This window comes from Saccostrea cucullata, unplaced genomic scaffold, assembly GCF_032062105.1.
Source record: "Saccostrea cucullata isolate Sc308-1 unplaced genomic scaffold, CSIRO_AGI_Scuc_v1 ctg49, whole genome shotgun sequence".
NCBI lineage: Eukaryota > Metazoa > Mollusca > Bivalvia > Ostreida > Ostreidae > Saccostrea > Saccostrea cuccullata.
Genome location: NW_026925976.1, coordinates 639,176 through 667,099, shown reverse-complemented (window position 1 = coordinate 667,099; position 27,924 = coordinate 639,176). Strand labels below are relative to the sequence as shown.

Genomic DNA, 27,924 nt, shown 5'->3' with positions numbered 1-27,924 from the left:
TTTATTCAAACACCGGAACTCTGATCACCCCCAATCTCCTTGGTTGCTTCTTCCTCCTGACCAAGAAAATCTTCCGATAAACAAGCAAACAAGTAAACCACCGCATTCTAATGAATGGTATATTCTGGGAATCGTTCAGGTTAAAAGGTCACCCTAGTGGTTCAGACGCATCTGTTATCTCTCTAATAAGCTGAATAGTGCGGATTCACAGAAATACATTACAATCTTACTTTAGTGCAATTTTTGTTATGATAATAGTACCGCATATAATGAAGGAAACACTGCATATAATGTTTATAAGACAGTCCCGGTGTTCCATACACAAGACTTATCTTTTATCAGTCAAAAGTTATGATCAAGGTAAAGTTTTTGAGAAGTAGGTCAAACTTCAAGGTCAGGGATAATAAAACACAATGTATTTAGAAAACCTTTGTCACAGATAATACACGTTTGTAATATTAAAGACTTTCTCCTTTAAAATTAAGACCGATTTCAAGTACATATAATGTAAAAATTTTTGATAAGTGGGTAAAATTTCAAGGTCACAGGGTCAAAATAATCATAGTACTGTATATTTGAAAAAGTCTTGCCACGGGTAATGCAAAAGTGGAATTTACTATATGAAATTCCTACATCTTCTCATTCAGAATGAGTTAAAGTTTTTGTGTCAGTCCGACAGGAGACTGAGATTAAATGTCCCCTCGCTTTCGCAAAAATAGAAAAGTCATATTAAGGTGTTTCACTAAAATGGCCAGCGATCAAACCTGGAATACTGAGAACAAAGTTCCATACTAGTAATAAGCATATTTAGCATGTCATTGACTAGTAGTTAGCATACACTGTAACTATTGAGGAAAGTGTAACTGTCATCCTTTTGTATAGTGTTGAGATAAGGCCAAGGAAATTTTAATTTATTAAAGATGAGAGAAAAAAAAACATTCACTAGAAAACATACATGTAGCTAGATTACTTCACACATACATTGTACATGTATGTTGAAATAATTCTTTTTCACTTGCGATTTGTTCAGGTGGTTTGTTGAAATGAAGTAAAAGTTGCTGATTGAATTGTAGAACAGCTGGAACTGTTCGCTATAGATGAAGACTGAGTGTCTGTTACATTTCTTGTCTTTTTCTTCTTCCGAACACAACAAGGACATATCCCCTCCCTGACACGAGGCGACAGGAAGGCATAAAACACAGGGTTAATGCAGTTATTGAGTTGGAAGAGGAGAGAGGAAACGGTTTGTGCCACATACTCTGGAGAGTAAAGCCCGAACTCGAACAGGATTGCCAGCACGTGCCACGGCAGAAGTAGAAGAAAGAAAGCAAGCACCACCATGACAACGATCACTTCCATCTTCCGTACCGAGGAGTTTGTCGTCTGCAGATTATTCCTTTTGAGATTAATTATTTTAAGAGCATGGAATATCACCATGATACTTAGAGGTGCGAGATAAGAAACAAAAACATCAACTGTTCTCTCGATTTTCTCGCTTAAAACGAAACTTTTTAAAACCCCAAAGATAAAGGAAGCGATAAAAACCACACCGATGGTCATTATAACAATTCCTTTGGTCAGAAGAATGTTTGCTTTAAGCGGGTAAGAAATGATGATGTACCGGAACACTGATAGAACAGCAATTAAAAAGCCAGAGGCAAGGTATGTTGAAGACATAAGAACTATAATCACTTTCTTTATGTATTGGTATAAGAATTCACCGGTACAATTTTGCAGGTTTCTATAGTTAGTTGGGTCCATGTAGGCATAGTACATAAGACCCCACAATAATCCCCCCAAACAGTAGATACAATCAGAAAAAGCGAGGCAGGCAATGACAGCAAACGTTTTATTGTGTAAATCCTTTTTCAGAGTAATTATGAACAATGTCAGTCCGTTTCCAATAAAACCAAATGTTAACATAGCAACTTTCAACCACTCCATTAATGGAAGGTGCCATTTGCAATCCAAGACATGCTCTTGTGCTTCAGCTGTTGTGTTAGACATGTTGGAATCACTGTAGCCAAAGGTAATGTTTGGAATACTGGATTCACTGACGTTTGAGAATCCAAACGACATTTTGATCTCGCTATACCAGTAACTTCCACTTATTAACTGATTAACGAAATATGAATACAGCGCAAGTTACTTTTGTGATTTTTGCTACACTCTACATGTAATTTTGTGTCCCATCAACGATACTTTGACCGCACATCAAACGTTTCTTGTTACTATCAACGGTATCAAATGATTGCCTGTTATTGTCTGTAATTTCTAAATGGCTGTATTGTCATGCATTTGAAAAGCAATTAATCATTTGACGAAATAACCAATTACTAGCAAATGGATTGAATCTGTTAATGACCAATGGACATTCACCAGGCATGCGCAGCAGATCAAAGAGGTATATGGAGCTCTAAAACTATTATAGGTAGTAATCCACTTCATGTATAATGTAATGAGTTAGAATATATTTTAAAGAAGTGAAAAAGTATTTGCACAACACTCTAAATGTCTATAGTAATATATCATGGGGTTATTTATCTGCCTCCAAAGCTATTTATATGTAAATCCAGTGCTTTATGAGGTATAGAAAAGAATCAATGCAAGTCTTTGTTTATTGATGTACATCAATTTTTTTTATTTGATGAAATTCAAAAGTATTTACTGCACCCTGATTTAATTCAAAGGACATTATTTGAAGATAAATTGATTCTCTTAGATCTAAAATAAAAGAAATTGAACTCTGCGCAATACGGTAAATAATTCATTTCTAAATCAATTCAGAAATGTCGTACATTTCACCACACTTTAAGATGTACCGGTCTTGTTGAGTAGGCTTTTCCCCCCTAAAGTCTTTTCCCCCGGAAAACTGGCTCTAGAGTAGAATTTCCCCCCGGAACACTGGCTCTAGAGTAGGATTTTCCCCAGGAAAACTGGCTGTAGAGTAGGATTTTCACTACGGAAATCCCACGCCAGAGTCAATTTTCCGGGGGAAATCATGAGTGCGATTTCCCCCAGAGCCAATTTTTCCCCCAATAAAATCTAATTGCTCTACTTATTTTCGAGGAGGAATGGTTGGCACATTGCTACAAGTGTCCCTTCTTCAAAATGGTGACAAGATGTATTGAACATGAAATATTTCAATCCGATTTTTTCTTGGCTATACCGTCAAACCATTTGTTTTTAAATTCAAATACTAGTAAATTGATGAAACTGGAGAGGACTATAAATTTCCTCTGCGTCTGTCCGCCCGACTGTCTGTCTATAGCTGACCCTCTGTCTGTCCCAAATGGTTTTCCGCACTTTTTTTCCAAATGCTGTAAGACATTGAGCTGATTTTTGGTATAGGAGTATATCTTGAATTAAATTCATGTTTGCCTTTCGTTTCGCTTCAGTCTTTTAAGGAATTACGACCTTTTTATTTTTTAACAGTTTTTCGCAATGTTTTTCTACACGACTGGAGATATTGAGCTAATTTTTGGTAAGCGAATTTCAACTTTGCACTTCGTTCCACTTCAATGAATTTTTACAGAAAATTTTAAACTAGATTTAACTAGATTTCACTTGTCGGTAGGGGACAAGCATACTCTAAGAATACCTGTTATTCATGTATTGTTCAATGTAATTTTAAAAGGGCAAATATAAAATCCGTAAGGATAAATAACACAAACAAACTTTTTCCTATTAAAATTCAAAAAGTTTGGCTAAATTAGATGCCTTTCACAATTTAGAAGTGATATTTTTGGAGTGAAACAACTTAATGTACGACCAAGCCAAAATGAAATAATATAAGGAAAAGTTCAAATATGCAACTTTACAGTTCAACATGTTTCTTTAAAAAAATTATAAAATGTATTAATTTTTCTTGCTTCAAAGTTTCTGAGGACAAATTCAAGAATGTACTTCCATATTTTACACAATCCAGACATCCATTTTTTTGTTTGTTTCATCATATTTTGAGAATACATGTATTTACATTTCTTTTGAAAGCTATATATTTTGGTTGAAATTCCATGATTTGAAATATATGCTTAGAAAATTCAAACAACATAAAATGAAAAAAAAAAACACCAGTCAATTACCTTTTAAGAATCAGTTTGTCGTTAATAAATTTTTTTTCAAAAGTGTTCCGGCTGTGGTTTATATTGATTATGACGAGGGGGAGATCCTACTCTGAGAAAGAAGGAGGGGAAAATTTGACTCTGGTGTGAGATTTGCCCTCAGGGAGAAATCCTATTTTAGAGTACGATTTCTGGGGTGAAAGCTGGCTATGGGAGAAAATCCTACTCTACAATACCGATATCAATTGGACAGGTTTTTATTTACATCCATTTCCCCCAATCAAATATGTAATTTTGGGTCTTCGAATGTGTTTTTTCTAAGGGTACATACTAGTGTTGGCAACGAGTTTTTAACCGTCGAACGATGCGAGTATCAGTAAAATTGCTATTCGGTTACTCGGATAAAATGCATCTTATAGGGTAAATAACTGAAATATAAAATATTAATTTCTTTGTAAGCGTACAAATAAATATTTCTCTAATTTTCTTTACCGTTAGACTTAATGATTTATGGTTTCACTAATACGATTGATCAGTTTTCACACTTAATTGATAGCTTTGATTGCCAGCAGGTTATACAAGATTTGAAGACCTATATTATAATAACCTCATTAAATAATTTAACAAGATACCGCCAAAGACATGTACATGTATAGCTTGGAAGTATTTTTAAAGAACAGCTGATTCCCTACCTGTAAAATGTAATTAATGTGAACTGGAGTTATCGTGACTTCAAATTTCTAAATTATTATTGCCCTTGAGCGTGACATACATGTATATCGGGGGTTGAAAAGTAAAACTGATGAACGCCATTGTAAAATAGCGTGAAACATTAATTTTTTTTTCTTCTATTTAATTAATTTTTTGATTATAATTATATTTAAAATTCAAGATATTTCGTGCGTGTTCTTTTTAAGTTGATAAATAAAGTTAATTCACAATACCTTTGTATTTTATTAGAACCGATGAGTAAAAGATGAGATAAATGATACATATGAATAAATCATCCGAGTAACCGGGTACTCGATCGGAAGATTGAGCGAGTAACCGGTTACTAAAAATCGTCCGATTTGCCAACACTAGTACATACATGTATGTAAATCGCATGCAACAAATACCTCGGTATGTTGAAATGAAATTATAATCAAGCTTTATATTTTCAACATCACATTACCCAATTTTCTTGATCAATAGTCAAAACGTCAGCTGCAGAAAAGGAAGTGGGGCTATGTTATTACAAATGCTAGAAATAGTCATTAGCCGATTAAAAAATATTTTTAAAAAAAAGTACATGTATGTTCTAATTTTTCCTAAAGTCTTAAAGAAAAGATGCCTTTCTTGCGAAATATAGGAAATCTTTATTATAACACCCGTATCACCTTCCCACTCACACCACCCCTGAGCTTGAAAAGCAGGGGGTGGTACATGTACATACATGTACCGGTACACCGCGATTGGGTGTCGGTCCATATTCGTGTACATGTACTTGTATACGTAGCTGAACATCTTTGCCAACTGTCCTCTACAAAAATTAAATTTTTCAATTAAAATTTGTGTATGACAAATTGTCATATACGAATTTTAATCGAAAAATTCAAATTTGTATATGACGCTGTACTTCCATAACACTTGTGTGTACCCAAATCTCTTTACCGCAACTAGCTATTCCTAGAAAGAGAGAGAGAGAGAGAAGAAAAAAAGAGAAAAAGGGACACTTTCAAAGAATTGACACCGCCAATCTTGTATAATATTTGGAACTTTCATCTCTTATTTGCAGCATCTCATATCACTATATATAATTTTATGACTTCTACAGAATCTTCGTTTCATAGTACCTATGTGGATTTTTGTGTGCTCTTTTGATCATGAACTGTTGGATTTCCCATGGCAAAAATGGACTTGAATACTCATATGTAAGCGGGGTTTGACTAATTAATTGATTGTTGAATTGTTAAAATGATTTCGAAGATGAATTTCTTGATAGAAAAAACAGTTTATCGGGACGTATATTGCATATAGAAATTAATGTTTGATTATTATGTCTTTGATGGGTTGTTTTTGTCTTGTAGTCAGTGCACAATATTCAGTGAGATGAGACATTTCTGGAATATGCACACCTCTGCTTCGCAATCCCTTGATGTCTCATAATTTTCATCTTTTCTTTTGTGACGTTTCTTGTTATTATGCCAATAACACAGTCATATTGAAGATAATAGCTATGAATTTCTTATCGTCTTAACATCGCATCCTCTATATCCCTGACGTACGATATTTTGGAAACTGTCCATTATATTCCTTTGATTTTTTTCAGATCTGATTTGAAATAAATAAAGCTTTCATCATGTATAATTTTGTTGCATTACGTCGATTTATAGCAATTTTATCAAAGTTGTGACATTACTTTTGGATCAACCCTCGTATTTCCACATCTTTTTTGCCATCTCTTAGTCAAAATATATTATCTTCCTGCGTTTGACAGGTTATTATTTTTTCGTAGTGAATATAATGTGTAAGAATATTTCAATTTAATATTAGGCTTGTTTACCAAATGTTTGTTATCCAGTGATAAAAGTAGCTAGGTTTATCAAACATGTCTTTATTTTTCGAAAATGTAGGAACAATTATTTTGGTAGGAATCTTATTATGATAGTTCCACCCTTGTCAGTAAAAGACATACACTTTGTTTACTATGTTTGATACATCAGTCATTGTTTACATACTTCCTGCATGAAAGGCCAAAATTAAAAACAACATATTTCTCAGATTATATAACTTTTGGTCTAAGAGAGAGAGAGAGAGAGAGACTGTTCTGACATGGTGAGAATACCTTTGCGATATTTTTACCAAAACATTTTCATGCCCAATTTTGCCAGCGTTTAAATCTCAAAGAATACAATGTCTGTTCAAACATATTATTGCGCTTTCACCTGCATATGGAGTGAGTGTATATTCCAATTCTTCCGATACTCAAGAGACAAGAGCATGTTCGATCAATTTTGAAACCGTCTGACCGAGACAAACTGCTGACAAACAAGTTGAGGTTATACGGATTTCATCTTTTTAAGTCACTGTTTCTTGGCCCGTGTCCGCTTCGTAGGGGAAGCTTACCTTCCTTTGGCACCTGATCTTACCACCGGAAATTCTGGGGACCGTGTTTTATACCGTATGCACGGATTTGGTGGTGTTGGCTTTTTATCTGTCTTTGTTATCTTTACTTTTTCCACTCCATAAGAGAGGATTTGATAATTTGCAACTTGTAGAATAACTTTTTAACATCAAATCAATAGAAATGAGATTTAAACGAACTAATCCAGTACTCCATCTGTGTCCAACACTTATCTTTTCAAACACATAAAAAAACGAAACTCCAAAAGTAAACCTGCATACTTTTTAATAGATATCTCATAATAAACAATAAAATATATATGTATATAATATTTATAAATTCATTTAACAAACATTTGTGGTCTTCTGTAGAAGTGAGTTAATTGTAAAATGTTAATTATCACTAATTGTCTCTATCGTCTCCCTGGCGCTCCATACGCTTGGTTCTGTTCACTCTCTGCAATGATAATTAAGATGACGATGATAATTATGATGATTATGATGATGACGATGATAATTCAGATAAAATTCTCTTACATAAGAAGAAAATTTTCTTTCAATTAAATGCTTAATATCTAAGCAAATCTTAATTCGTACATTTTGACCATTTCAACCAGTTCCACAAAATCAAAAATAAGCCGCTTTAATATTCGGACTGACCTGTCAGGCTACACACGTCACAGCTACATTTGTTGACGATCTTAATCTTGGCTTCCTGTAGAGTTTGCTCAGGGCCGCACCTAACACTGATAATTTTCTCCCCGGCAGATTCTCCGGTACAACATTTACAGGTCTTGTCGAAGCCGTCTTCTGTTGATCCCGTAGGAACAATGGTGGGCATGTACTTAGAGATTCCACACGAGCCAGAACAGTAGGTGTACTCTACTTCACCAACAGACACACAGCCAGTTTTCTCGTCGTTGATGACTCGTTTTTCTGTATGAAGTTGACATGTTGCTGAAAGAGAAAATGGAAAGTTTTTAAAATGCATGGTTCTTTTGTATATAACTTACTTCGAATTACATAATCCTTTGGGACAGTTCCAAAAGCTTACTTTTTATTGGTTTGCATCTTGGACAACAGCTATCTGTAACACCTTCGTACGAAAGCTCTTCTCCCTTGTAAAATAAACAACAAGTTATATAAGTCATTATTTAAGCCAACAGAAAATCATAAAAACCATTATTCTAATGGATGATTTGGGAACATGCACGCGAGTCTTACCTCTGGACAGACGGGTATCTCACAGCGGCGACTACACACCATCTCCCCGTCAGAACACTCACAATACTGGCAGGAGTCAGGGGAAGGAATAGGCTCCGAGGGCTGGTAAAACAACAGGTAAACTTATTACTGTGGGGCACATACAGTATACAGGTGTGGCTTCTCATAAAATCTTTTATCACAGGGTTTTATGAGAAAAGCACAATATGAACGATTGGGAGTAAGATATAATTTTTGAGTAAGATATATATAAATTTTTTTTAATTACCACCCTCATTCCAAGGGTACTGGAAGTTAAACTTTATATAGCATATTCATGCTTTTAGTATCCGTTTTCCAGTATCCCCTTCCCACATTTTGATTAGGAAAATAATTAGAATGGTATCGTCTTCAATGAACGGTAGTAATAAATGTTGGCGTTAAATTTTATGAGAAATTAGTACATTACATTTTATGATCGTTTGTAGAAAAAAATTACACAAAATGATTATAAATTTCAATACGGGTTCTGATTATAGAATTTGCATTTTCAGTTAACTATACATTCTAAACTATAAAGTAAATTTTGATGTTTTAAATATTCTACCTGATATTCGGTGCCATTAATGACACATTTCTGACACTCTGTGATATTGACACATTTATTGTTCTCCATGTAAAGTCCTGCTGGACACACACAGCCCGGCTCAATCTTATTGCACAGATCGTCAATGTTCTTGTCCCGGGTCTCGCATGTTCGTTGGCACAGTGAGTAGTTAGACCATATTTGATCATCAGGACAAGCTGCAAGGTACACAGTTACAATTACCTTTGATATTTAAAAACATTTTTTTTCTGCGTTTTTCAATATCTTTAATCTTTTTATCAGAGTAGTTAAGAATGAGTTTAATAAGTTTATGGCAAAATCCTTGAAATAGGAGATGGTTTATGCTTAATCTCTTAATAGAATATGCGAAAATGGAATATATTAAAATATTTTCGTTTTGTTTCTTTAAGACTTTAGAATACCAAAAATGATACTCGTGACAACATGAGTGTCTGTTTACGTACTGCAGTCTCCATTGTCGCAGTCCTTCTCCTCCTTCAGATCTTTGGGACAATCTGTAGCATTTACAATAATTTGACGAACTCTTGTAACTTTGCCTTTTCCGCATGGTACAACACAATCTGTCCAAGCCGACCACTCTGATATCTCGCATTCAGCTGCAAAAATCAAAGCAAATTTGAACCGTACAGTGTATGTTCTGTATGATATTAATGAGCTTAAATTCATGCTACGAAAAAACCAAATACGATAAGCATTTATGTATATGAGCCTCCGTGCAAGTTTAATGTGGATATTTCTCGAATAATTTGCGTAACGAGGAGCAGTAATTGAAACACGAAGTAATTTCATTCACATATGCACAGGACAGACTGACGGGCATGGTGATTTTTACCGTGTTACGGAGACTAAATAATGATGGACTTACTAATACATGGGTCGGTGCCACAGTCCTTGTCGTCCACAAGTGTTTCGTTACAGACATTAGCATCTGCTGGATCCACGTACTGACGGTTTCTGAACTGCTTTCCTGGTCCATCACAAGTCTTAGTACAGTCTGTCCATTCGCTCCATGGGGTGGTTATACAACCTGAGGAGAAATTATTTTACCTCACTCAATCATCTCAAATATATGATATATTCTTTCACGATATTAACAAAAAGTGGAATCCATAGTTTTGACCGTTTAAGCATATGACACAGTGCATTACATATAATACAAATAAGCTATCATTCAATTCATTTGATTGTCGTTACGCTATATTCTATTTAACCATATTTACAAGATATGTCTTGATTGCAGGGCCCTGTCTCCTCATTTGAGCCACTACAAGGGAGACCGTTACAGGAAGGTGTGGGGTTGTTGCATGTTCTAGTTCTCTTCTTGTGACCTCCAGAGCAGGTGGAACTACAAGAGCTCCACGTCTGCCATGATGACCAAGTGCCATTTACTAAAAATTAGAGAGAGAAAAAAACCAATCAGGTACATAATATACAGGCGAAACTTACCCCACCGATATTACTATTGTCTGATAATTAAATTATCAAAGTCTACAAGTGTAATTAAAAAAATATATTGAAAATTCAGATTAATCAAAGAAAGATTTATTTCTTCATTTATGCCTTTCAAGATAATTAAATTTTTGTCATATATTTTGTTTTTATTTATTCTACTATGATACGTACCATCTTGTTTAGGATCTGGTTTACACATGACGTTTCCTACATTGTAGCAGTAGCTGTCAAATAAATAATTTATAAAAAAAAATATTACCCTCATTCAGAATACAAAATAAAGAATGCTGCATAAAAGATTAAAATATATCTTTATAATTATAGCATTTTTAAACAAACAAAACTTTGGTCAAATTTTATCCTTACACAGAGTTTTTTAAAAATACATTAAAAATATAATATGAATGGGATATTTAATAGCTGTATACATTTTTTTAAAAATTATTTTTTTTAAGGACAAAGATCTAAACATAAAACTCAAGTTTAGAAAAGGTCCTAAAAAAATTTTTTAAAAATATCTTTTTGTCTTGTAAACTGACCATATTTCACAATTTCCGGATGACACAATATCGCCTACTGCGTATGTCTTTCCTTGGTAGATACACTGTACACATTCTGTGGCAGTGGATTCGCATCCCTTGGTTTCATGAACATCTGGACAGTTACCGGCATCTCCTTTCTTGACTTCCCTATAAAAAATTAAAATTGATTTTTTTTCAGTGGTGCATTTCGTACACAATAAGTCATTTGAAAAGAAGCTTTTTTAATTTCTTTCTAGTAAAGTCAAAGACTTGTGAGAGGTAAGAAATCTCACGGATCAAACGTTTGATTTGAATAAAATACCCCTTAGCGTCATTTCTAACATTATTTGTCACTGTCTATAAAGGTTCATTACATATATATAATCCAAAATGTATTGTAACGCCAAATCAAAAAGTTCTCTTCACTAGCAACATTGTTTCACATCAAGTTTTCATTTTAGAAGGTAATTATGTCATTAGAAATTAAGTTACTTGGAAAGCACCTGTCTATTATATATATAGTATACAGGTTTATAATACCTGTAGCGACTCTGTGTTCCGGCTCCACATGTAGTGCTACATTCTGACCAGGTCTGCCATTCCGTGTACTCACAGCCTGCAAGTCCAAATACACACACACTTTAGAAAATAAGCAAATTTTTTCAACAATACATAACAATGAGCTACATACTTAGCAAATTCTTTTCTTGGCAAATAATATTCATGAAAGAAATTAATCCAATAACGATTAGGATTTTGCTATTATAAATTCAGTAATTTATGAAACATATTGAGATACTTTTAAAAGAAAACTATAATGAAAATTAAAGTCCTAAAGTCAAGTATATAAAAATCAAGAAATGAATATTTAGTTCATATTTATTACAATAGCGAATGTAAAAGAAAAGAATAAACGTTTACATTTAAACACCAAAAATAGTATTGGGAAGATTTGGAAAGTTGAACTTTGCACAAGAATATCGCTAATCATTCACAGTCTTAGTACTGTGTAGTGGAATACTTACAAGAGGCATTGACTGAGCACGACATTTGCTTGTTCTCACATTTACTGAAATTAAAGATATCATCCATTGTAGGTAAACAGTTGTCACGATTTCAATAAATAATTAGGTAGCAGATATTACCCAAATGAATTTAGAAAAACAACCAAAGCTCAAACAATGTTTCGTGGATATTTTACTTCATTTAAAACAGGTTGAATCAAGGAGGCAAAAAGGAAGTGTTCATCAAAATACATATGTCTATGCCAATGATAAATTATTTTAAAATTTTAAATAGCCGTAAATCAGAGACTTTACACTGACCATGTTTCACATTTAGAAGTGCTGATAATGTGACCTTCCGGTACGGGTTGGTTGTTATGGTAACATGGGCATTCCTCTTCCTTGACACATATGCCGTCATCGTTTTTAACGTAACCAGGCTTGCAGTGACAGGCCGGCTGACAGTCGTCTGGTTCCACACAGCTTCCGGGATTGCGCAGATCCAGACAGGTTAATGGACAATTCGTTACAACTCCAGAACAATTCACGTATTCCTCATTCTCAGTGCAGTTTACTAAACGAATAAAAGTTTATTGCATTTAACTTGATATTGGATAAAAGATTCATTCTGTTAAAAAAGAATAGTATATGGTATTTTAAAACTTATAATGTGAGATCAATACAGCTGTTTAACTTCTCATGCAAGGGAATTTTAGTGAATCTGAAGTAAGTAGATAATTGTAATTATGCAATACAAATTCTTAATTTATTATGATATTTAAGTTTATTGTTCCTCAGTTAAATTGATGATGAGTTTTTTGTAAATATTGCTTGAAGTATTATATTATTAATACGCCAAAAAATGATTTTAACCACCGTACAAGATATAATAACGACAACACATTTCTTATTTAAAGGTCAACTACATATAATTTCTTTTTAAAATAAGAAAAATTATCAAGAGAGAAAATATAACTATCGTTGTATTCAAAGAGGTTTTCCAAAGCATTTGCATAAATTAAATATTCAGCTATTAAGCAATTCATGACAATTATGTATAATCTTTGAGGCATTCAAAGTAACTACAGAAAATTCCATACTAATTACCATTGGTACAATTCTCATCAAGTTTGAAACAAGCCTCGTTTTCAAAGTCCATATTTCCTGCACAATCTCTTGTCCTTGACTTTGTTCCTGGCTTACAATTCACAGCTGTGCACGCGGACCATTCGGACCAGGCCTCACAAACTGGGGTGGTTGCTACAAATCATTTCAGAATGTTCGAGGTCAATTTGGCATATAATAACAGGAATGTTCATAAGTTATTCAAGTAATGAGCTTACAAATAAAAGTGGGTGTTTTTTACAGTAACTATTTAAACATGTGGATGTATTTAACTTTAAATAATTTAAAGTTTTATAAACTTTGTTATCTAAAAGAGTTATATAAGATGTAAAAATATTTTATTTAAATAATTCAAAAGGTTACGAAACATCCTTTCTAAGATTTTTTAAAAAGAATTTAGGGAATCATATTATGTTACTCATTTGATTCATACCCATACTTTTTTACTTCAAAGTTTGTTTGTGGCAGAAAAATAAACACACTTGGTCAACATTCAATGTTTTAACTTTAACTTTAACTTTCATACACTCACTTGATCAAGTTCAGTGGTTTCTCTATAAATATCTTTGTGTTTGAGTAATTCACCCACTAAAGTAATTTTCAGCGCTTAGTCTTGAACAAGTGTCGTTTGTGTTGGAGGAATTCTCCTAGTAGGGTAGTTTTTAGTGATTTCTCTTGAACTACATGTGTTGTTGTTCGTTTAACACATAAGTAACAGACTTGAGGGACACAGAAGTAACTCACTTGGACACGGTTCAGTATTACAATCCTCCGTTTCTATTAATGTCTCTTTACAGTGATCTGGAGTAAGAGTGGTGGTGAGGATCCTAGTTCTCTCTCGGCGACCAATACCACAAGGTTTGGAGCATTGAGACCATTCACTCCATGACTGGTATGTGCATTCTAAAAATTATATTTGTTACCATTAGAATCTAAACTAAACTAAAGCAATGAAATGTACATGCTGATTTCGACAAATTCGTTTTCAATGAAATTTTCATACAGATGTCAACTGGTTTGTTTTCAATGAAAGTAACATGCTGAAGTCGATAAATTTGTTTTCAATGAAATTAATATGCTGAAGCCGACTGGTTTGTTTTCAATATAATTAACATGCTGAAGTCGACAGGTTTGTTTTCAATGAAATTAACATGTTGAAGTCGACAGGTTTGTTTTCACTTACCTTCACAAGATCCAATCTGACAGTTCATATATCCATCAGTACAGGAACTAAATGTCAAAATATACATGCATAAATATATCCTGATAAATATTGTTTTAACTTTTTTGTCTTTGCTTGTTATCACTTAGGGATTTGTTTTCAATATTTTCTAATAATAAAATATCAAATATCTAAAATCTATGAAACCAGCTTTGAAATCAGCACAACAAGTGTAAAATGTCAAGTGTATATATTGTGTTTGCAAAGATGACTGGTTTTTTTTTTTTACAATAATTCTTGTCAACACAAACAAATAACATACCAGTTACTACATCCATTAATTATGACCACAACACCGTCATCTAAAGAGTCACCAACGTAAATCTTTTCGGACTCAGAGATAACAGAGTCATCATTATCTTTATTGACGTAACCGATGACGTCAGCAGGTTGATACCCAAAGTTTTGAACAAATACTTCCTTGTTGAACACACATGGTTTTGCGGTGGTGGTTTGGAAGGTGGTGGTGGGCAAAGTAACGACTGTTGTTGTAGAGGAAACTAGAAGACAGTAAAAAAAATAATCAAATGGAGACCATGGGAAGTTAATATACCAAACGTAATACCTATTATTAGTTAAATGTGTCAAGTTATGTGTATAATTTCATGGTTTAGTTCACCTAGGACTAGCTAGGACTCTTGAAACCAAAAGACTTATCTTTATATTTGAAAATTTCAGGTAAGTTGTTTTTTGTTGATTTAACTGTCATATTTCTTTTAAATAACATTCCGAATACTTGTTATGGAAAAGATGTAGTAAACGATTAATGATAAAAATCATAAATTTTGTACAAACACGACTCGTAAATTGAGCAAGAACATGGATCACTAGAAACACTACAGGCATTGTAACTTACTACTGGTCTTAGGTATTTTTATATTTTCAACTCGAAATTTGGTAATTTTTCTCTTAACTTACCTATTTCTATACAGGCTCTAACAATAAGAGAAGATATGGTAACACCCTGCGTTGATGTAGATTTCGTAAGCTCAATTCTTATTCTTTGTCCCTCGGATCCACCAAGGTTCGCAGTAATCTTATTACCAATTGGAGTGTTCTATAAAACAAAATTTCATTGTTCAAATTCAATGCAAACTGATATATATTTTACATTATTTTAATCATGTAAATCTTCCCTTCAAGCATATTATTAAAAATAGCCAATTCCGTAAATCAAAATACCTCTGTAGTTTTCACTTCTGTGTTGTCTTTGTCCAACAAAGTGACCTTGACCTTAGATACGTTCGTAGTATCAAAAGTCACTGTTGTCACAGCAGACGACTCGTCCTGATCAAGAAGGATAAATTCCAGTTTTGGTGTGGGCTCAACAAGTGAAACTCCAGTTCCACTTAAGATATTTAAAGGAGATGTCAAACTTGGCAGGACAATGCTGATTGCATTTGTGTTGCTTCCTTGAGCAATCATCGTCTCGACACATGCTGTAATATATATAAAAAAATGTAATATATTTGGTTACTCATTTCAAAATTTGAGCATTTGAGAGCTTTACATTTATAAAAGAAATCTCTTTTAGATTTTTTGCTGAAAAAATACATATATATCGACAAGATAATTTTGTGCCTATATATGAAATAACCTTACGTGTTGTTGTAGTTGGCGTTGAGGTGGAGGGAGTCGTTGGTTTTGTTGTTGGGGTAACTAGAAAAAATGTCATTGATGATTACAAAAACTTTCACGATTCATTACCTGCTTAGATTCTTGGCTATCATCATTGAGGAATTATGAAAGGCATTCTTCTGTTCTAATTTTTTTTGTTACTTAACAAAACAAATCTAACTATCACTAGTGATTGTTCTATTTAAGAAAGATTTCTTATAAGCTCATTTGAGAGCTTTAATTAAGCTTCAATGGATATTGTATTCAATTACCTGTTGTGGGAGCGATTGTTGTTGTCACTGTTAAGGAAAAAAAACTTTTTTTAAAACCATTGTTAAGTAAAAGATGACACGGAAACATTTTTTCTTCATTTCCTGATCTGGTTAGAAAAATTATAAATGATCGCAAACAAAAGATACATATGATCAAAAATGCACTTAAACACTGAAAAATGAATATTGAATAGTTATTTGTTTTTGATACATTTTTATTGAGATGACTGATTATTAACAATGATATAGGTACATTACCTGGAGAATAACACGCCTCTATGGATACAGCAGAAATGTCTATGACTTGACCTGGGACCGGTACAACATTCACACTGACATCATTCCCAGTCGTTCCATTAAGTGATATTGTATATGGAGTTGCCGAGGTTGTGTCCACAACATTCTGCACACACATAAAAACGTCCAGAAAGGTTTTCAAAAATAATTGCGGCGTAAATTACATTTTTTAATTAATCATTTTTATATTGATTCAGTTGTACGATATTACAAAAGAAATTCCTTAATGCCACAGAATAGTTGATGAAATACATGTCAATGCATTTCACTTACCAGATTATCTCTGAAGAATAGGCTGTCGATGTTTATAGTATTAATAGTACATGTATTAGATATTTACAAATGCTACTCACCGTTGACGTTGAACCGATTAAATTTTCGCCAGACCATATATCAACAGTAAAACTTTGAATATTTTTCACAGTAAGCTTGACAGAAAATATTTTTGCAGCATCGTCATTTATTCTGTATAATATCGTTGATTGTGGGTAGCTGTAGGTACCACCAGAATTCAACAAAGAAAATTCAGCATCCACGGGAGACACAGTCAAAGCAGTTCCAGCATTGGCGTAGGTCAGTACACTTTTTACACAGGCTTAAAAGTATATAAAAAAAAACACATATACATCAAACAAAAACTTAAATCTAAAAAGAGAAAAAAATATACACAAAAAAAACCCAGAGAACATACGTTGTACTGTTGTTGGTGAAGTTGGAACAGTGACTGTTGTTACCCTTGTACTGGTAGTGGAACCTAAAAAAAAAATCAGAAAACGTAAAAACAATCACGTTATTATGCATGCTTTATATAATATACCTTTAGATATGAAGAAAAATTTAAAGCATCAATTAAAAAAAAACCATATATTATAAGGATTGAATACTCATCTTTCTTAAATTTAAAAGTTGTTTGAATAAATTGTTAAGTAATTGAAATTGCAGATATTTGTAACTAAACAAAATAACACCAAAAGAAACAATGTAATAAAAATTTCAGAACTTTTCTCGAATAAAATTTTATTCAATTCATTCAGAATACAGGGTTCATAAAAATACCTAATGTAATAGGAGAGGACACTGAAACACTTGGTGTTGGCGTTAAAGTGGATGTTGTACTAAAAGTAACAATAGGAGTGGTTACAGAACTTGGAGTAACAGATGTTGAGGTTGATATAGTAGGTGTTCCCGTTGAGGGTGTTACACTTGGTGTTCCTGTTGAAGGCGTAACGCTAGGTGTTGCTGATGTGGACGGAGTGACACTCGGTGTTCCTGTGGAAGGTGTGACACTCGGTGTTCCAGTTGAAGGAGTGACACTTGGTGTACCTGTAGAGGGAGTGACACTTGGTGTTCCTGTGGAAGGAGTTACACTTGGTGTTCCTGTTGAAGGTGTTACACTTGGTGTTGCTGATGTGGACGGAGTGACACTCGGTGTTCCTGTGGATGGAGTAACACTTGGTGTGCCAGTTGATGGCGTTACACTTGGTGTACCTGTTGAGGGTGTAACACTTGGCGTTCCTGTGGATGGGGTCACGCTTGGTGTACCCGTGGATGGTGTGACACTTGGAGTTGCTGTAGAGGGTGTTACACTTGGTGTTCCAGTGGTTGATGGAGTAACACTTGGGGTACCTGTTGAGGGTGTGACACTTGGTGTACCAGTAGTGCTTGGCGTGACACTTGGTGTGGCCGTTGAAGGTGTGACACTAGGTGTGCCTGTTGTCGAGGGTGTGACACTAGGTGTGCCAGTTGTCGAGGGTGTGACACTAGGTGTTCCTGTGGAAGGTGTGACACTCGGTGTTCCAGTTGAAGGCGTGACACTTGGTGTACCTGTTGATGGAGTGACACTTGGTGTACCTGTAGAGGGAGTGACACTCGGTGTTCCTGTGGAAGGTGTTACACTTGGTGTTCCTGTTGAAGGTGTAACGCTTGGTGTTGCTGATGTGGACGGAGTGACACTTGGTGTTCCTGTGGATGGTGTAACACTTGGTGTGCCCGTTGATGGCGTTACACTTGGTGTACCTGTTGAGGGTGTAACACTTGGCGTTCCTGTGGATGGGGTCACGCTTGGTGTACCCGTGGATGGTGTGACACTTGGAGTTGCTGTAGAGGGTGTTACACTTGGTGTTCCAGTGGTTGATGGAGTAACACTTGGGGTACCTGTTGAGGGTGTGACACTTGGTGTACCAGTAGTGCTTGGCGTGACACTTGGTGTGGCCGTTGAAGGTGTGACACTAGGTGTGCCTGTTGTCGAGGGTGTGACACTAGGTGTGCCAGTTGTCGAGGGTGTGACACTAGGTGTTCCTGTGGAAGGTGTGACACTCGGTGTTCCAGTTGAAGGCGTGACACTTGGTGTACCTGTTGATGGAGTGACACTTGGTGTACCTGTAGAGGGAGTGACACTCGGTGTTCCTGTGGAAGGTGTTACACTTGGTGTTCCTGTTGAAGGTGTAACGCTTGGTGTTGCTGATGTGGACGGAGTGACACTTGGTGTTCCTGTGGATGGTGTAACACTTGGTGTGCCCGTTGATGGCGTTACACTTGGTGTACCTGTTGAGGGTGTAACACTTGGCGTTCCTGTGGATGGGGTCACGCTTGGTGTACCCGTGGATGGTGTGACACTTGGAGTTGCTGTAGAGGGTGTTACACTTGGTGTTCCAGTGGTTGATGGAGTAACACTTGGGGTACCTGTTGAGGGTGTGACACTTGGTGTACCAGTAGTGCTTGGCGTGACACTTGGTGTGGCCGTTGAAGGTGTGACACTAGGTGTGCCTGTTGTCGAGGGTGTGACACTAGGTGTGCCAGTTGTCGAGGGTGTGACACTAGGTGTTCCTGTGGAAGGTGTGACACTCGGTGTTCCAGTTGAAGGCGTGACACTTGGTGTACCTGTTGATGGAGTGACACTTGGTGTGCCTGTAGAGAGAGTGACACTCGGTGTTCCTGTGGAAGGTGTTACACTTGGTGTTCCTGTTGAAGGTGTAACGCTTGGTGTTGCTGATGTGGACGGAGTGACACTTGGTGTTCCTGTGGATGGTGTAACACTTGGTGTGCCCGTTGATGGCGTTACACTTGGTGTACCTGTTGAGGGTGTAACACTTGGCGTTCCTGTGGATGGGGTCACGCTTGGTGTACCCGTGGATGGTGTGACACTTGGAGTTGCTGTAGAGGGTGTTACACTTGGTGTTCCAGTGGTTGATGGAGTAACACTTGGGGTACCTGTTGAGGGTGTGACACTTGGTGTACCAGTAGTGCTTGGCGTGACACTTGGTGTGGCCGTTGAAGGTGTGACACTAGGTGTGCCTGTTGTCGAGGGTGTGACACTAGGTGTGCCAGTTGTCGAGGGTGTGACACTAGGTGTTCCTGTGGAAGGTGTGACACTCGGTGTTCCAGTTGAAGGCGTGACACTTGGTGTACCTGTTGATGGAGTGACACTTGGTGTACCTGTAGAGGGAGTGACACTCGGTGTTCCTGTGGAAGGTGTTACACTTGGTGTTCCTGTTGAAGGTGTAACGCTTGGTGTTGCTGATGTGGACGGAGTGACACTTGGTGTTCCTGTGGATGTTGTAACACTTGGTGTGCTTGATGGCGTTACACTTGGTGTACCTGTTGAGGGTGTAACACTTGGCGTTCCTGTGGATGGGGTCACGCTTGGTGTACCCGTGGATGGTGTGACACTTGGAGTTGCTGTAGAGGGTGTTACACTTGGTGTTCCAGTGGTTGATGGAGTAACACTTGGGGTACCTGTTGAGGGTGTGACACTTGGTGTACCAGTAGTGCTTGGCGTGACACTTGGTGTGGCCGTTGAAGGTGTGACACTAGGTGTGCCTGTTGTCGAGGGTGTGACACTAGGTGTGCCAGTTGTCGAGGATGTGACACTAGGTGTTCCTGTGGAAGGTGTGACACTCGGTGTTCCAGTTGAAGGCGTGACACTTGGTGTACCTGTTGATGGAGTGACACTTGGTGTACCTGTAGAGGGAGTGACACTCGGTGTTCCTGTGGAAGGTGTTACACTTGGTGTTCCTGTTGAAGGTGTAACGCTTGGTGTTGCTGATGTGGACGGAGTGACACTCGGTGTTCCTGTGGATGGTGTAACACTTGGTGTGCCCGTTGATGGCGTTACACTTGGTGTACCTGTTGAGGGTGTAACACTTGGCGTTCCTGTGGATGGGGTCACGCTTGGTGTACCCGTGGATGGTGTGACACTTGGAGTTGCTGTAGAGGGTGTTACACTTGGTGTTCCAGTGGTTGATGGAGTAACACTTGGGGTACCTGTTGAGGGTGTGACACTTGGTGTACCAGTAGTGCTTGGCGTGACACTTGGTGTGGCCGTTGAAGGTGTGACACTAGGTGTGCCTGTTGTCGAGGGTGTGACACTAGGTGTGCCAGTTGTCGAGGGTGTGACACTAGGTGTTCCTGTGGAAGGTGTGACACTCGGTGTTCCAGTTGAAGGCGTGACACTTGGTGTACCTGTTGATGGAGTGACACTTGGTGTACCTGTAGAGAGAGTGACACTCGGTGTTCCTGTGGAAGGTGTTACACTTGGTGTTCCTGTTGAAGGTGTAACGCTTGGTGTTGCTGATGTGGACGGAGTGACACTTGGTGTTCCTGTGGATGGTGTAACACTTGGTGTGCCCGTTGATGGCGTTACACTTGGTGTACCTGTTGAGGGTGTAACACTTGGCGTTCCTGTGGATGGGGTCACGCTTGGTGTACCCGTGGATGGTGTGACACTTGGAGTTGCTGTAGAGGGTGTTACACTTGGTGTTCCAGTGGTTGATGGAGTAACACTTGGGGTACCTGTTGAGGGTGTGACACTTGGTGTACCAGTAGTGCTTGGCGTGACACTTGGTGTGGCCGTTGAAGGTGTGACACTAGGTGTGCCTGTTGTCGAGGGTGTGACACTAGGTGTGCCAGTTGTCGAGGGTGTGACACTAGGTGTTCCTGTGGAAGGTGTGACACTCGGTGTTCCAGTTGAAGGCGTGACACTTGGTGTACCTGTTGATGGAGTGACACTTGGTGTACCTGTAGAGGGAGTGACACTCGGTGTTCCTGTGGAAGGTGTTACACTTGGTGTTCCTGTTGAAGGTGTAACGCTTGGTGTTGCTGATGTGGACGGAGTGACACTCGGTGTTCCTGTGGATGGTGTAACACTTGGTGTGCCCGTTGATGGCGTTACACTTGGTGTACCTGTTGAGGGTGTAACACTTGGCGTTCCTGTGGATGGGGTCACGCTTGGTGTACCCGTGGATGGTGTGACACTTGGAGTTGCTGTAGAGGGTGTTACACTTGGTGTTCCAGTGGTTGATGGAGTAACACTTGGGGTACCTGTTGAGGGTGTGACACTTGGTGTACCAGTAGTGCTTGGCGTGACACTTGGTGTGGCCGTTGAAGGTGTGACACTAGGTGTGCCTGTTGTCGAGGGTGTGACACTAGGTGTGCCAGTTGTCGAGGGTGTGACACTAGGTGTTCCTGTGGAAGGTGTGACACTCGGTGTTCCAGTTGAAGGCGTGACACTTGGTGTACCTGTTGATGGAGTGACACTTGGTGTACCTGTAGAGGGAGTGACACTCGGTGTTCCTGTGGAAGGTGTTACACTTGGTGTTCCTGTTGAAGGTGTAACGCTTGGTGTTGCTGATGTGGACGGAGTGACACTCGGTGTTCCTGTGGATGGTGTAACACTTGGTGTGCCCGTTGATGGCGTTACACTTGGTGTACCTGTTGAGGGTGTAACACTTGGCGTTCCTGTGGATGGGGTCACGCTTGGTGTACCCGTGGATGGTGTGACACTTGGAGTTGCTGTAGAGGGTGTTACACTTGGTGTTCCAGTGGTTGATGGAGTAACACTTGGGGTACCTGTTGAGGGTGTGACACTTGGTGTACCAGTAGTGCTTGGCGTGACACTGGGTGTGGCCGTTGAAGGTGTGACACTAGGTGTGCCTGTTGTCGAGGGTGTGACACTAGGTGTGCCTGTTGTCGAGGGTGTGACACTAGGTGTTCCTGTGGAAGGTGTGACACTCGGTGTTCCAGTCGAAGGCGTGACACTTGGTGTACCTGTTGATGGAGTGACACTTGGTGTACCTGTAGAGGGAGTGACACTCGGTGTTCCTGTGGAAGGTGTTACACTTGGTGTTCCTGTTGAAGGTGTAACGCTTGGTGTTGCTGATGTGGACGGAGTGACACTCGGTGTTCCTGTGGATGGTGTAACACTTGGTGTGCCCGTTGATGGCGTTACACTTGGTGTACCTGTTGAGGGTGTAACACTTGGCGTTCCTGTGGATGGGGTCACGCTTGGTGTACCCGTGGATGGTGTGACACTTGGAGTTGCTGTAGAGGGTGTTACACTTGGTGTTCCAGTGGTTGATGGAGTAACACTTGGGGTACCTGTTGAGGGTGTGACACTTGGTGTACCAGTAGTGCTTGGCGTGACACTTGGTGTGGCCGTTGAAGGTGTGACACTAGGTGTGCCTGTTGTCGAGGGTGTGACACTAGGTGTGCCAGTTGTCGAGGGTGTGACACTAGGTGTTCCTGTGGAAGGTGTGACACTCGGTGTTCCAGTTGAAGGCGTGACACTTGGTGTAAATGTTGATGGAGTGACCTGTTGAGGGAGTGACACTTGGTGTACCTGTTGAAGGAGTGACACTTGGTGTACCTGTTGTGGTTGTAACGCTTGGTGTTGCTGATGTTGAAGAAGTAACACTCGGTGTTCCTGTGGATGGTGTTACACTTGGTGTGCCCGTTGATGGCGTTACACTTGGTGTACCTGTTGAGGGTGTAACACTTGGCGTTCCTGTGGATGGGGTCACGCTTGGTGTACCCGTGGATGGTGTGACACTTGGAGTTGCTGTAGAGGGTGTTACACTTGGTGTTCCAGTGGTTGATGGAGTAACACTTGGTGTACCCGTTGAGGGTGTAACACTTGGCGTTCCTGTGGATGGGGTCACGCTTGGTGTACCCGTGGATGGTGTGACACTTGGTGTTGCTGTAGAAGGTGTTACACTTGGTGTTGCAGTGGTTGATGGCGTTAGACTAGGTGTACCCGTTGAAGGTGTAACGCTTGGCGTTCTAGTTGAAATTGTTGTAGTAAAAAGTTTTGGTGTCGTTACTGTTTGTTTTGTTGTAGCTGAAATATTTAAAAATTGTAAACTCTTTGAATATGAAGACATTTTTTAAAGACTGCCCCTTTGTGACTTTCAATATTGTATGAAATGCATGTTTTGTTATTTATGCAATTACCCTGAAAGAAATCCTTTAAAAAGGCATTTAAACCTTTTTTGTAATTCATGTGTCTGTTCTCCATTTATTCAAAATTTCATTCATGTTTCTGTGTCATCGGGCTGGAATTTAATTTATACCTAGGTCCTTCATTTTTTGAAACATTTGGTATTGTATCGACTTCCAAAAAGCGGTAAAATGAAGATACATACCATCAACATTTCTCATATATACGTTATATCGAAGATGTTTTTTCAAACTATCTAACTGAAAACTTGTAGAATCAAATAATGTGGTAAAAAGTATGACGCAGTCAGTTTATTCCATCACTGCAAATGGAGTGAATAGGAATACATGATCTTAAAAAACTGAAACATAATGAAATTAGAAAAGGCGCATTGTAAATATGTCTAATGTGCGTTTTTTACGAGGTTTCATTGTAAATTCTACTGAGTGCAGTACCAGTACGATATCAAAATTTTTGTTGGGTTGATTTTGATAATACGTACTCTACACCTAAGAGTTTAGAAAATGTTTGAAACGTGGTATATGAAATGACTTAATCTGCCCTTTCAGTTAAGAGATAAAGTTTATTTTCAGATATGAACTGCAACCTTAATGTTTATTTGCAGTCTAGTAAGTTGTGTCCTAATGAGAGTAATAAACATAAGTAATATTTGCGAGTTGCTTAGTATCCACAAATGCGGTTTGTTTATTCTTAAGAATTCGGAAATGATTTTGATTAAACGCTTGAGACTTTGCGTTTTTATATATACAAACGGGCGGACAATTTTATTTTGTAGGGAAATATAAAACATTTGATTGTTTTAATGATGATAAAAAAATCAATGTACAAGCATAAGTTATATAACTTCACTAAAGAGACCAGTCAAACACTCTTTAAGGGGTGTGACATTTTGAAATGAAAAGTGCTTTTATATAAGGTATTTTGTATCCTGTATTATCTTCTTTCGAAGTTAGCATTGAGTTGGTTCGCATTATCAATCATTGATGCATATTGAAGGTTTTGATCAAACAATTCAAAGTACGTTTTATTCTTACATAATATTTCATAACCCTTATTCAGAAGTGACCCGTATCATACAATATAATGGATTCCTTAAAGTTGAAGAATACCTGCTGAAGGCGAAGTAGTAGACAGAAGAGGAGGAAGACTTGGCCCTCCAGCAGTAGCAGGTGTATAAGTTATAGTGGCGGGTGTAAAACCAGCAGCTGCTGTTGTTCCGACGGATGAAACAACTGTTGTTGTTGGAAGTCCTTGAGATGTAGTTGGAGTTGTAGGACCCGTCTGAGTTATTGTCCCTACACATAGCGATAAAGGTATAATTTGTAAGGGCTTGTGAAATTATTTTTTTAGTTTCTTGTATTGATATATTTTTAAACAGGACGGAAGAAACTTTTTTCATATTATACTGTTTTTAGTACACTTGCATGTTCAATAAAAGATAATCTTATTTTGAAACCTTCTATGTCCCTTCCATAAAAAATCAATTAATTGCATGAAAAAATAATTCCCTATGTAAACTGTATTATTTATAATCAGAAATTTAAAATTTCTAAACAGCTTTAAAATAGCAATTTCATTTAAAAAAAGAGCATGCTAGAAAAACGAACATTTTTCAATATAATCCAATTTTTAATTTATTTTGTACATTTATACTAGTAATTGGATAACATTTAATATAACAATGAAAATTTCTAATAACAAGCAAATAGTTAAATGTTTACCACTACTGAAAAAGTATTTTCGCTATGTTTGCAAACTACTGAACTGAAGGCAGATTATCTTACCAGAGGAAGGAGTTGATATTGATGGAGTTGTAACTGCGGTTGCTGGTGTAGACGGCGGCGTGCTGATGGTGGTCACGCTAGGGGTTACTCCACTGGGTGTCGGTCCGCTGGGAGTTGGACTGCTTGGGGTTGATGAACTTGGTGTCGTTCCACTTGGTGTTGTAACAATTGGTGTTGATCCACTTGGTGTTGAGCTACTTGGAGTTGTCCCAACTGTGCTTGACGTTAGTGGTGTTGATTCAATTGGAGTTGTCGTTATTGAGGTCGTTGATGGCGGTGATGTTTGTGGCTGTACACTAGTTGATCCTGTGGAAAATACCTTAGTTAACATATTTTTTTACCTTTGAAATTGAGATATATTTAAATTTAGCAAAGGATTGAAATAACAAACAGTAAACAAGCTAAATAATTCATAGCAAATACGGTGTCACGAGGAATAAAGCATTCCTAGTCACATGAGTTATCCCTCCTTGTCATGCTCTGGCAAACGAAAAAATATCGTAGACAATATAGTGTGTTTATATTGGTTCAACAATTAGAATGAGAAATGTTTTTTGAGGTTATTTGGCAAGGATTTGCCATTGACCCGCTTATAAGTCGGTACAACTTTTTGCCAGAATCAGATGATTATTTCTAATAAATGCATTGAAGTTTTTACCCTGATTTCAAAGAATAATTTTCTAGAAATGAAGTCAATATTTAACTTTTAATATCAAAAAATAAATAAGGCCCTCTTAAGATAAAAAAAAAATAAAGTAATTAAATACATGTATATAAATTACATGTTATTAATGTATTATCTTATAATACATAAATGATATAATACATCCTTACTTTGTTCAACAATAGCTGTTGAAAATATTTATAGAATACTACGATTCGCCATCCAGAAAAATACATGTCTTTTTATAACTCGCCTATAAGTCGATATAGACTTTTGGACTAAAATTTAATTCCCAAAATACCGACTTATAGGCGAGTATATACGGTAGTCGACTTCCTCTTAAATTGTGCATGCTGTCAAAGATATTTTATCGACAAGTATGAAAGTTGTGATCATTAAGGTATCATTTACTTGTTTATCAATAGTTTGCATCGTTTTTGAAATTTTTCCTACAGCTTTCTCTTGAATATTATATATAAATGTTTGGAACAAAATCTGCTTCTATGCTAATGACGTTACGCATTCGTACATTCAGAACGTAGTTTAATACATGGAGTTGGAAAAGTTCTGTGTGTTTTACATTATTTTGAGATTAATGATGGGCACAATGTTTTGTTTCTCCTAACCATTGCAAAAATGAATTTTAATTTCCTGTTCATCTTATGAACTTAAACAAACATATATACATCGAAAAGATTTCAAAACAACAATACAGGTTGCTCAATAACTACCAAATTTTGTTCTCATATAAAATGCCCAAAACATATTATTTATCAAAACAATATCTATCTAAAATTTTAAGAGTGTTTCAAGGGTTATACTCGAGTATTTCATAAACTAAATATGTAATCAATATGCGATCATAACTTACCAATCTCAAAGCATGCTCGTAGATCAATTTGGATTTGATAGCCCACAGCGACATCGTTCTTTTCTAAGAGGGTAATAACAACTTGGTCTGCCTCAATTCCACTTGGGAACAGTAAGGAATTCGAGTCGGTGACTTCCTGTAATATAAGATGAGTTGTTGGTTACATATGCAAACCTCCTGGTTTCATTTTATCATGTTGGAATATTTGTTTCAAAACTTAACAAGGAAAATGGGTATATAGATCTAAAGATAAGAACCTTATTTTTAAAAAGTCTCATTACATGATATTAACTTACCAATATAATCTGAATCTATCTTATTCTTGTTAAGAATTAGCTTTTCATCTTTTGTCTTAATTTGATTTTTCCTTTGATGAAGAAACATCAGATACTTTCATTGAGTTACAGATTAAAAAGTATTTGTATACCACTTTTTCTGGATCTGAGTTTTAAAGCTAGACGAGAGCAGACACAACTTAACCAAAAGTAAATTTTGGCCAATCTTGGCTGTTGAGCTATGATTTGAACCAGTCTTTCACTTAATTACTTAGTCGTAAATTGGCTATATATGTTTTCTTTGGAAATTTCTATAGCTAAGGATATGGAGAAAACGAACAGTGTTCAATTCCATAAAACAATACAAAATAGGAGCAGAGCAAACACGGACCTCCAAAACATCAGAGGTGAAATCAGGTGCCATGGAGGATTGAGCATAAGTATCTACATTTCACAATTCAGCAAAAAAGTTTAAGAATATGATTTTGTATCTATCATTATCCACCAATTTCAATAAATAAGAAGCAGCATTTGATATCTCTGTCAGTCATTCAACAATTTTATAATTCTAATTCATAATTTTTGA

General features: G+C 37.1%; 2 protein-coding genes across 2 annotated transcripts in view; both read right to left on the bottom strand.

Annotated features, from left to right (window-relative positions):
- Positions 1–1,026: 1,026 nt before the first annotated feature.
- LOC134270219 (galanin receptor 2b-like) lies at positions 1,027–2,098 on the bottom strand. Its single transcript, XM_062752410.1, has one exon. The coding sequence runs from the start codon at positions 2,077–2,079 to the stop codon at positions 1,027–1,029; it is 1,053 nt and encodes a 350-aa protein (XP_062608394.1). The 5' UTR covers positions 2,080–2,098.
- Positions 2,099–7,438: 5,340 nt separating this feature from the next.
- The window catches only part of LOC134270218 (mucin-19-like), a 67,499-nt gene continuing 47,013 nt past the window's right edge, over positions 7,439–27,924 (bottom strand). The window contains exons 83-111 of the mRNA XM_062752409.1: positions 27,064–27,199; positions 25,529–25,834; positions 24,854–25,039; positions 23,227–23,624; positions 17,567–23,126; positions 17,202–17,264; positions 16,864–17,105; positions 16,472–16,616; positions 16,214–16,240; positions 15,927–15,983; positions 15,507–15,763; positions 15,243–15,381; positions 14,587–14,824; positions 14,286–14,332; positions 13,847–14,005; positions 13,085–13,237; positions 12,299–12,551; positions 11,999–12,042; positions 11,514–11,589; positions 10,992–11,141; positions 10,624–10,676; positions 10,221–10,388; positions 9,866–10,027; positions 9,444–9,596; positions 8,980–9,176; positions 8,394–8,495; positions 8,224–8,287; positions 7,830–8,126; positions 7,439–7,626 (exon numbers count right to left, since the gene is read on the bottom strand). Of these exons, the coding sequence (XP_062608393.1) occupies positions 7,583–7,626; positions 7,830–8,126; positions 8,224–8,287; positions 8,394–8,495; positions 8,980–9,176; positions 9,444–9,596; positions 9,866–10,027; positions 10,221–10,388; positions 10,624–10,676; positions 10,992–11,141; positions 11,514–11,589; positions 11,999–12,042; positions 12,299–12,551; positions 13,085–13,237; positions 13,847–14,005; positions 14,286–14,332; positions 14,587–14,824; positions 15,243–15,381; positions 15,507–15,763; positions 15,927–15,983; positions 16,214–16,240; positions 16,472–16,616; positions 16,864–17,105; positions 17,202–17,264; positions 17,567–23,126; positions 23,227–23,624; positions 24,854–25,039; positions 25,529–25,834; positions 27,064–27,199 (9,876 nt within the window). The 3' untranslated portion in view covers positions 7,439–7,582. The remainder of the gene's footprint in view (positions 7,627–7,829; positions 8,127–8,223; positions 8,288–8,393; positions 8,496–8,979; positions 9,177–9,443; positions 9,597–9,865; positions 10,028–10,220; positions 10,389–10,623; positions 10,677–10,991; positions 11,142–11,513; positions 11,590–11,998; positions 12,043–12,298; positions 12,552–13,084; positions 13,238–13,846; positions 14,006–14,285; positions 14,333–14,586; positions 14,825–15,242; positions 15,382–15,506; positions 15,764–15,926; positions 15,984–16,213; positions 16,241–16,471; positions 16,617–16,863; positions 17,106–17,201; positions 17,265–17,566; positions 23,127–23,226; positions 23,625–24,853; positions 25,040–25,528; positions 25,835–27,063; positions 27,200–27,924) is intronic.